This window comes from Osmerus mordax, chromosome 13, assembly GCF_038355195.1.
Source record: "Osmerus mordax isolate fOsmMor3 chromosome 13, fOsmMor3.pri, whole genome shotgun sequence".
NCBI classification, from domain to species: domain Eukaryota; kingdom Metazoa; phylum Chordata; class Actinopteri; order Osmeriformes; family Osmeridae; genus Osmerus; species Osmerus mordax.
In genome coordinates, this window is record NC_090062.1 from 10884850 (window position 1) to 10895104 (window position 10255).

Genomic DNA, 10255 nt, shown 5'->3' on the forward strand with positions numbered 1-10255 from the left:
GTGAATGTATTATTTTATAAACAGGTATGATGATTTTGAACCTGAGTTAGAACAGAAAGAGGAAGCCAAGAAATACATTTAACATTACTACATAACTATTTTATTTCAGTTAGAACATTTATTATACAGTTACTGAAACTTTAAATAAGCATAATATCTAGTTAACAAACAGATTCACATAAGAAGACAAGAAAATGGCAGATGTCTGGAAATTCATCCTAGTTACATTATCACAAAGTAAAGAAGTAAGCGATAGATCAGAGACAGAGTGCCTAAGTGTCATGTACAGATTGCTTTCAAAGCTACACACATCATCTGTAATCAAAACCTGAAAGTTTCATTGTTCTACTATAACTTCATCACTGACTCGTAGTTTGAATACTGTAAATCTCCATCCCGTACACAGCAATCAGAAAGTCACAAAGGCAAACATCTGATGAGATCTTAGAAAGGTACTCATGCTTTGTGCAAAAAAAGCACAACCTGCCTCAGAGCAGCTTGTTCATACATTCTTCACAGGACTACGTACATTTTTATTTAAATACTCTGGATAAATGTTATGTTGAGAGGCTTTACATGTTAAATTCAAATTTCTGGTGGATAGAAAAATACTTGGTTATATCTACAATTTCATCTTGATTCAATTCAGAGTCATGTAAAACCATTCAAAACCAAGTTCACTGTGGCCATGTGAGTGGGTCTGGAGTAGAGTCAGAATGTCCCATGAATGAGGTCAACAGAAGAGGGTGTCAGGTGTGTACTCTAACTTTGCTCCACAGAGAAGTTGGACTCAGATCTGTCAGAGAGAAATGTCACACAAAGACAGAGAGTACAATGCCTCCATTTAGATACATCAACACACTTGAAGCAGATGTCAACATACTTTATAATCAAAAGATTTGAGTACTGAATACTCTCAATATCATGTTGTTGCTACTGGTCCTGCAGGGCGGGACTGTCTTAACTCACATGTCTTGGTGCTTGTGAGTCATGTGGTTGTTGTACTCTAGAATGGGAGGGATGCTCTCCTCATCCTCGGGCAGCTGGGAGATACACATACGATTAACGATTGACACCACACCAACTACACCCAGACAAAAGTTAGCTAACATCATTCTCAAAATTAGACAATTAGCATCAACTGTTTCTTAGTGAACATTTCGTTCAAGAAGAAATCAATGTCATCCCTATGATCTAATACTATGTAGATGCTCTGGATTATCCTATGTATTTTCTCTTTAATGAAGAGTGAGCTCATTTTTTTTGAAAGCCTATAGCACCACCTAGTGGGGATATATGTAGATAACGACCAGTAGATAATGACCAGTAGATAATGACCAGTAGATAATGACCAGTAGATAATGACCAGTAGATAATGACCAGTAGATAAGTGAGTGGCTTCCTCACCTCCCAGTACACCTCGTCATCAAAGCAGTTCTCATCAGCAGGATCTCCCCAGATGGGGAACCGGAGGATGAGACCTATAGAGAGGAAGTTCCTTGATATTTAGAACATCAATACATTCCTAGAATCTTCCATGTTGATGGAATAGCTAATTAGTCCTTAATTAAAAAAGAATTGTGATAACATTAACTTATTTGTATATCTATTGATTCTATTTTATGTTTCACATATGGCTTTCATATCGTTACATCTAAGCAGACTGAATGGTCTGGAAATGCTCACACGGCCCCACTCACCAACTAGGATACCTCCAAAGATCCCAAAGACAATTGCCACACACATGGCACCAGCCTGGTGACCTCCCTGGGACCAAACAGTCCGGCCCTCAAAATCCCCCTCAAAGTCAAAAGTATTGATTAATCTGGACAGAAAACAAAACAAAACCAGAAAACAAAAGTCAGATCTGGATAAATACATGTCTGGGAGTCTCTGATAGATACTATGTAAATCTCTGTAAGTCAGGCTGAGTAATGCAATGAGAGTTCTGGTTGACTGGTAGGCAAATGGAGAGACTCACCCCTCACGGGAGTAGACAGACTCGGTTGCAGTCGCAGCAGTGATGGCTCCAACAATGCCGCCGATCACCCCGGGCATGGCGTGCAGGTTGTGGACCCCACATGTGTCCTGGATCTTTAGATGCTTCTCCAGGAAGGGCTGTGATTGGACGAGACACACACACCCTTTCATACTAAGCCTCTGGCTAGGGCATAGCCACGTGGTGGTCAGGGGGGGCCACGGCCACCATTGGTAAGAGAATGGCCACCCTGCCGGCCCCCCCCCCCCCCAACTTTTTTTTTTAAACCTTCCTGGACAGAAACGGTATCAAGCTGAAATAAATGCATTAGTATTTTTTTTTATAAAGTCGTCTTATATTGGCATTTGTCACTTATGCTACAAGCCCCATATTCGCAACTAGCAGCTAACCACTGGATACCATTAGAAAACTGCTGCTCTGAGTGATTCAGTGTGTGAATTTTAAATTGTAGTTTTTGATAATCAAGTGCCACCCCAAATAAAAGACTGGCTAGAGCTGGCACCCCCAGAAATAATGTCCTGGCTACGCCCCTGGCCTCTGTCTCTTTCATAAGCTCAGAGGACAACCTGTCGCAACTGCAGGTGGAATTCCAGACTTTCTGGTCTGTATCACATGGTTTGGAGGGGAATTTGTCACCTGTCATTTCCTCCAAGCAAAGAGTAGTTAATCATACTAGGTTCTACTGTAATCCCCCCAGGGTAAGCCACCAAGCCTGTCGAATAGTTTAGAGGCCCTGCTTTTGCACTTTTAATTAAACAGTCTCTTCTTTAAGGAAAGAAGAAGAGTGTTGTGAATATTATGACAGAGCTTTCTTGTACTTCACAAATAGTCAGCTTCAGCAACATATGGCCAGGGATTATATCAGTAATGGTCATTGAGAGTCTAGTTATGACTAAGAGTATCAGATAGTTTTGTGTTTGTTCTCCAGTCTCAGGAGTAAGACTCACCGTCAAGAAGAGGTAACCAAAGACGGACAGGATGCCGCAGAAAAACCCAACGATCAAAGAGCCGTAGGGCATGATCATGAACTCTGCTGCCGTTCCCATGGCGACACCTCCTGCCAGGGTTGCATTCTGGATATGCACCTGCGAAGCAGAGGAACAAGTCAGTCACAAAGTGTAACATCAACATGTCAGTCAAAACAGAGATAAACTCAATAGTTAAAGAGATTTGCCATGATAGTATGACTGTAATCATACCAGTTAACACCCTTGACAGCAGTCATCATGAACATATAGACAATGGAAGACTAAATGTGTGTTCCCATGGAATGACAGGGGAATTACCATGTCCAGTTTGCCCTTCTTCTGTGACAAGCTGGAGATGGCCACTGTGGTGAGGACAGAGGATGCCAGCGCTAGATAGGTGTTCATGGCTGCTCGGTGCTGCCCATCTCCGTGGTCTGTGATGGCAGAGTTGAAACTGGGCCAAAACATCCACAGGAACAGAGTGCCTACCCAGAGAGGAAACAGCACAACATAGAAATCAACACACATGCAAACTCTTCTTCATCTTTTGTCTGGATGCAATATTTAAAGATCAAGTATAATTCATTATTATTATTATTATATCAGCATGTAGTCAGTGACTCACCGATCATGGCGAATATGTCGGAATGGTAGACGGAACCATTCAGTCGTTTGCTTTGGTGCAAGTTAGGCCGATAGAGAACCCAGGAGATGCCCAGACCATAATATCCTCCGAAGGTATGGATCACCATGGAACCCCCAGCATCCTTTGCCTGAACAGACATAACCAGTTATTGACTATGAGAAGAGGAATCTCCTCAACTGAGTTACCTCAGCTTATTTGCTCAGTTGGTCTTCTCTTGAAACTTCGGTTCAAATTAAATTGATTTTTAATCATGAAATTGAGTTTGAACGAAATAATGCAATAATTATGGGGATTGATAAACAAAACGATGCTTGATGAAACTCACGTGAATGAGGTCAAGAATGATGTACTCTTCCACTGCGAACAGAGTGACACCAAACAAGGTCATGACTAACAGCTGAACTGGGCTCACTTTGCCCAGAACCGCTCCATAAGCGATGAGACAGCCTGCCACGCAGAAGTCAGCGTTGATCATACTGTGCAGAGAGCAAAAAGTGGACGTGGTGTTATTGCTTTGGTAGAATCTGCCATGTGATCTGTTAACAAACTAGACCAACCAGATCGGTTATCCGTCATCTAATATGGGCCTGCTATGAGGAGAATGACAGTCCCATTAATCACACTTTACATAATATGTTTTAAACAGTTTCAGAAAACTGTGGAGGGAGTTCCCAGGATAGCTGGATTAACCTGTCATGTTAAAGTTTGGAGCTAATGAGTGAGACCTCTAACCGTTTTGTCTCGTTACTTTAGCAACTGTCAATCATCGATCTATAATATGCCTACATGCCTTCATCTATATTATACTCTGACCAGAAATTGTTGATTGGATCTGATTAATATGCCAACTCAAACAGTTAAGTTTTAAATAACTGTAGATAACTGTTGCTTAGTGGGTAAACCTTTCAAATGTTAGACCTTTATCATTTAAGGATAGTGAACATAAATCGTTTTTTAAATATAGTTAGCATTAAGTGTAAGAAGGCAACATTTTGATCATTCATTGTAGTAGTATACCTTTCAACACCGATGTATATTTTCCCAGTGTCGAGGTCAAGAGAATGGAACCAGCCCTGCATGAGAAGAGCCCATTGGATGCCAAAGGCAGCAACAAGGAAATTGAAGCCAACCGCGCCAAAGCTGTAGCGCTTCAGGAAGGTCATCAGAAAACCGAAACCCACAAAGATCATCACATGGACGTCTTGGAAGCCTGAAGAGAGAGAGAGAGAGAGAGCGGGCAGACCAATACAAAATCAGAGGGCACAGATAACAAGAATATGTCCAAACACTTCCATTCTTGCTCAAATCATTACCCTAGCAAAGTGGCATTTATCTGATATTGACAGTGGCAAGCTTAACGTTGACACCAAACAGCATCCTGTCCATAGCCTTAATTTTCAATGGGCCCAGGGACTTAATCTTCCAGGACAGGCATATTTTTGCTGGTGACTAGTAGCAAAGAAGACCAGCAAATGAGTATGAGATGGTTGTGGGATTCAGCTAAAGTTCAGCCAGGAAGATACTAAACCAGAAGAAATAATGGTGTCTTGTAAAATACAGATCATTCCTTGACAATAACCACTGATGTTAATTTTAAAACTATGCACTTCTAGTCTTATCTTATATTATCTGCTGCACTACTCATATACACTATTAGTAAATTGCTTTGGATAAAGTGTTATAAATAAATGTCCCTAATCAGCCTTGGGATAGTCAAGCCAACTACTTACTGGGATATCTGAAGTAGAAGTCGTTCTCGATATCGCTAGTTATGTTGTGGGACTTCTTGTGTTCCACCCAGTGCGCGTCCGACTCCTCATCGTACCTGATGAAGACCCCAAAAAGGATGATCATGGCGATCTGCCAGACGAAGCACACAACTGGCAGGCTGAGACGCACGTTGGTGTTCTTCGGTCGGCAGAAGTAACCTTTGGCACCCTCCACACAGTTCCCCATGGTGTCTCTCTCTGTGAAGCTGATGTGACCTTCTGCTTTGCTTGTCTATGACCCTGGTTGTCTAGGCTGTACCTGCCAGCGGATATATAAGGCCTGTTGGAGAGGTGTGTCCCCTGAGTCGGCCTGCCCTCCCCCGCCCCTCCTGACTGACGCAAACCGTCAGCAGCCCGTGCATGGGACAGCCTTCTGGAGCAGCATTCCTCAAGCAGCCAAGATCTGGAAGAGTACGAGATCAGGACAAACCTGCCACGGTCTTTGAATTATGTGCCTGTTATTCATAACTTGATTTGACCTTCAGATTCATATGTCAAAGAAGTTGAAATCCTAAGGAATCCTTGAAATGTGCTTCTGTGTGCACTGGTTCTGAATCAGTTCCAAAAGTACAATCTGTGGGATCATGTAAAACATAATGAAAAATGTGTATGACCACTGAGATACTGCTAGAACTGTACACTTCTTTTTTCTATGAATCTACAACAGACTGGTGATCAGTCATATTCTAATCTCACATGGTACCATACACTAACCACCCAGCAGGATGCCGATGAACCAATAAAAAGCTGTTACCTAATTTAGAGAGATGGTTCAGCCATTTAATTTATTTTAATAAATCAAACTTTGCCAGCTTCTTTTAAAGCACCCAGAATAAATGTATCAGTGAAGGATGTATGTGTGGTCGAGGGTATAGAGAGGTATACACATAATGCAACAGGTTTTTCACAAATACGCAGTATCTAAGTAATTCTCAACCACCACTAAAGTACAAACACATTTTATTACATTTCTTATATCTTTATTATCAGTACGCATGATTCTTTGATCACGACTAGAAAAACGTTGTGAGCATGTGTGTGGACCTGGTAAGAACACGTGACAGACGCATCCCTTTGTGCTCCTCTATCCTCATGACTGCTTCCATCGGTAGACACGTGAGCATGAAGGTACATGCAGCTATAGAAAACTGAAATCAAACATCATTGATGATCTTGCATCATTCATTTGGATATATCATTACTGCTGCAGTATCAAGTGCACATTAAGTGAACACTGAAATTTCTTTCAGGATCAAAAAGTACATCCAATTTAATTTAATAATACATTATATAAATAATCATAAGTATTGTCATTATTATAAATGTTTTCATATTTGTTGTTACTTATATTTATTCTACATACACCTTCACTGTTTCACATGGACATCTGGACTGTGTTATATGATATAGTCTTATATATTCTTGTCAATGTCACCCAATCGAAGGGTATTCAATGCCCGTCTATAAGACCTCATTGGAATTGATATTGGAGAACTACTGTCCTGACCAACAAGTGCTTGGTAGCCTTTACAGAGTACACAATTGTCATTTCATGCAAGTAATCTGAGGAATGATCTGAACACCAGGTATGGAGCATGTGACAGAGAGATAGAATGGAGGCTCCAGATAGCTATCAGATGGAGACATTCCAGGGACTGGGTACTGTTGCGTCCTCCGCCACGGTCAAGCAGGGAATTCTTCCTGCGATGCTGGATGAGATGGTATGAGGACCTGTCAATCAAAAGGATGACAAGCCACAAAATATTGAACAACAACTATTTGTGCTATCACTCTAGTTCTGTTTCAAGATTCTTTAATGTATATATATATAGCTACACAGAAAACTGGGACTGCTGCTTTCCTGTAATCTTCTTACTCTCTTCACTTTGTTCAGATTATTCTATAATATTACAGGGCTGCCAACTCTCCTGCATTGGCCGTGAGACACACGCATTTCAACCAGTTCATGCTCTCACGCCACACCTTGTATTTCTTATGCTGAGAAGGCAACGCCAACCAAGTAGAGCATTGTACGCAGCAACATTTTGGTTGGCCCCACCAAATCTCACTTCAAGGTTTTTTGAAAAGTTGGCAGCCCAGATATTAACACAAATGACTTAAAGGGTTAACATGACAAAAACATTTAATTCCCATCCGACACACTATCATATACAGTATATTTATGAATTTCAGATATAGTCACTGACTTAATATCAGTCTGAAGGCAGAATTGTGTCTGCACTGACCAAATACAGACACAGCAGCACAGACACAGACTACATACAGACACAGCCCAGGCAGATACACCGCAGACACAGGCACAGACACAACGAAGACCCAGCATGGCAGACACAGGCGTGCTGACACAAAGTGCAGACAGAATATGCTTAACTGGCTAGGTGGTTTTGAGCTTGGACTAGTTGAGCAACATCAGAGCACTTTGCTTCTCTCATGATCACATCACAAGACTGTCATGCCTTTAAGAGTGACTCAAGAGTGACACTCCCACACACCTTGGCCTAAAGTCAATACTACCCTGGTAGACTGGCTTACTTGCAGGGTCAGATAGGATACAGATTAGTGGATATTTTGGCAAATGAAAAGAGACAGTTGATAGACAGTCTAAAGTGATTTAGAGATAACATTAGGTAACAGGAGAGGATCCTGCCAATGACTCTCCACATAGAAACCCAAGGAACCCAATTCTGCTGCATCAACGCCTGGGGCTCGGCTGTGTTCTGCATGGGAACTGGATAGTGGCATGTTGACAGGGTGTGGGTTTCTATATTCAGAGTGTATTGATTGAGAACATATTGTACTTTACAAGCTGTTGGAAGAAGGCAGTGAGGCTTATGCACAGAGAAAGTTGCATTTCCTTCCACTGTGAACACCTTTTGACCCATTCCTCTCATTCGTGATTGACAAGAAAAGTGCCAGAGCCGCCCTCTGTTAATTCTCTAAGCCGCAACATGGCTGCTGTCTGAGAATGATATGTCTGTGGGTGCGGTTGAGCTGATATTCCAGACAGTAATGAAGGGTTCTGTTCAGCAATAAATGAAGCTCACTCAATATGAAGGTGTGCCAGAGCTGCAGAGGGCACGGAGGTCATGGTACATTCAAACTAGAACTTTCCACAAACTTCTAGTGATTTGTTGGTGATTGCTAGTTTGTTAATCTTTCTAATATAATATAATAATATAATGATAATATGCACACAAGAGCACAAACTACAGTAAATAAAGACTCATTTTGGTACTAAAATCTAATTATATTTAATATTGTTGTAACATTTCACAACATGTGTTCAGCACCTTTTAAACAATACATTAGATCCCAAAATACAAAAAACACTAAACACTAGAGAGGGTACAATTTCTGGGGAAATTGTAGGGTGTGCTTGCTTGCATCGGTTGCAGATGGGTCCGTTTATTAACTGTAATTAGTATATTTTATATAAAAATGCCTACTTATTATTTATGAAGATTGCATAGATTTAAAAGCATAGCCTACGTTTGTTGCTCATGTACAATTCAAAATACAAAAATGAAGTGTAGCATGTCCCTGTACTTACTTTATGTCGCTCTGGATACGGGCGTCTGCTAAATGACTAAATGTAGAATGAACCTAACCTATATGACTTAAGCGTCACCTTAAGTTTTTCCCTTGTACAGTAGTGATATTCATTCATTAAGAACAACCTTTGAAACAAGCTATTCTAAGTAACAACGTTTTCACCGGTAGTATTAGATGGAATCGCGATTGAAACAGTACCATCTGCTAACTGAAAATATGCCCCCCAAAAACGTAAATAAGCTTGACATTTATTTAGGGGGAAATGGCTAATTCAAAAGAAGTTTGCTGGAAGCGATCATTGTCAGTAACAATTCCAAATACGACCATTTGATCTTAGACTAGAGCCCTGCACTGTGGAGAAGCTGACCTCGGTAAATTGTGCTAGGAGCAAGCTAGCCTAGCTGCTGTTGCTAGCCAAACTTCAGGGGAACTTAAATACAAGTACAAGCAACGCAATCGCAAACAACACAAACCTTGACACTGGCATATGTAGCGCAGATATTGAGGGATCCTTAGGGATGGGAAAAGAATAGAAATAATAATAATAACTAATTAGGTACATTTCCTGAAGAAAATGTGTGTGTTTGCTGTTGAAAAAATGAATAGTGAAGAAGGTTTTTAAAAGTTGTTTAAAGAGTTATGTGCAATCAACAATGTGAGAGTATGTTGAGAAAAAACATTTAATGCCATCACAATAGAAACATATTTATATATCCATTCCAATATTTTCTTACTGTTGAAAAAGGAGTGATGAAAAGAGTAGGCCTATCTAATTTACTTTCATAAGTCTAAAAGCGTTAAAAGTATTCAAGCAAATATAGTGATAAAAGTATAAAGCAGACGGTGACCTCATCAAATACAGGTTTTATTTGTTTACATTTAGAAAACAATTTTATGAATCGACAATTTTGAAATAATTAACACGGTAGTTAGTATCAGCATGTCAAAACTAACATGCAGACAAGCCTCATTGCACATACAAACAAAAAATCATCACCATCTCTCCCATTTTGTGTCTTTAACTTGAAGGAAGATAGCTTTTTGCATTAACCTATCTTCCACTTGAACCACTGGGGTTTGATTTTCATTTGTCAGTTGTGGGTTGATGTGTACGTGCCTTTGGTATATTCTTCGTATGTGTACCGCACACCTCATTTTTTGCGACATTCTATAAAATGGTTCATTAACATATCTGTAATTGGAACGAAGTGTGCAACGTTTAACGTGATTGTGTTTGAAATGTGTGTCTTTTCTGTACCGGTTAAGAATGTAAAGTTTTTTTTCTTCTATGTATTGCATG

At 40.4% G+C, this 10255-nt stretch overlaps 1 protein-coding gene across 1 annotated transcript; it reads right to left on the bottom strand.

Moving 5' to 3' along the window:
- Window positions 1–716: 716 nt before the first annotated feature.
- On the bottom strand, window positions 717–5617 carry rhcga (Rh family, C glycoprotein a). The gene is made up of 11 exons (XM_067248582.1): window positions 5344–5617; window positions 4631–4823; window positions 3939–4089; window positions 3593–3740; window positions 3286–3452; window positions 2947–3084; window positions 1982–2118; window positions 1701–1825; window positions 1408–1481; window positions 970–1043; window positions 717–796 (listed from the first exon to the last, which is right to left on the bottom strand). Exons 1-11 carry the CDS (start codon window positions 5567–5569, stop codon window positions 763–765), a joined length of 1467 nt encoding a protein of 488 aa, XP_067104683.1. The 5' UTR covers window positions 5570–5617; the 3' UTR covers window positions 717–762.
- Window positions 5618–10255: the final 4638 nt, after the last annotated feature.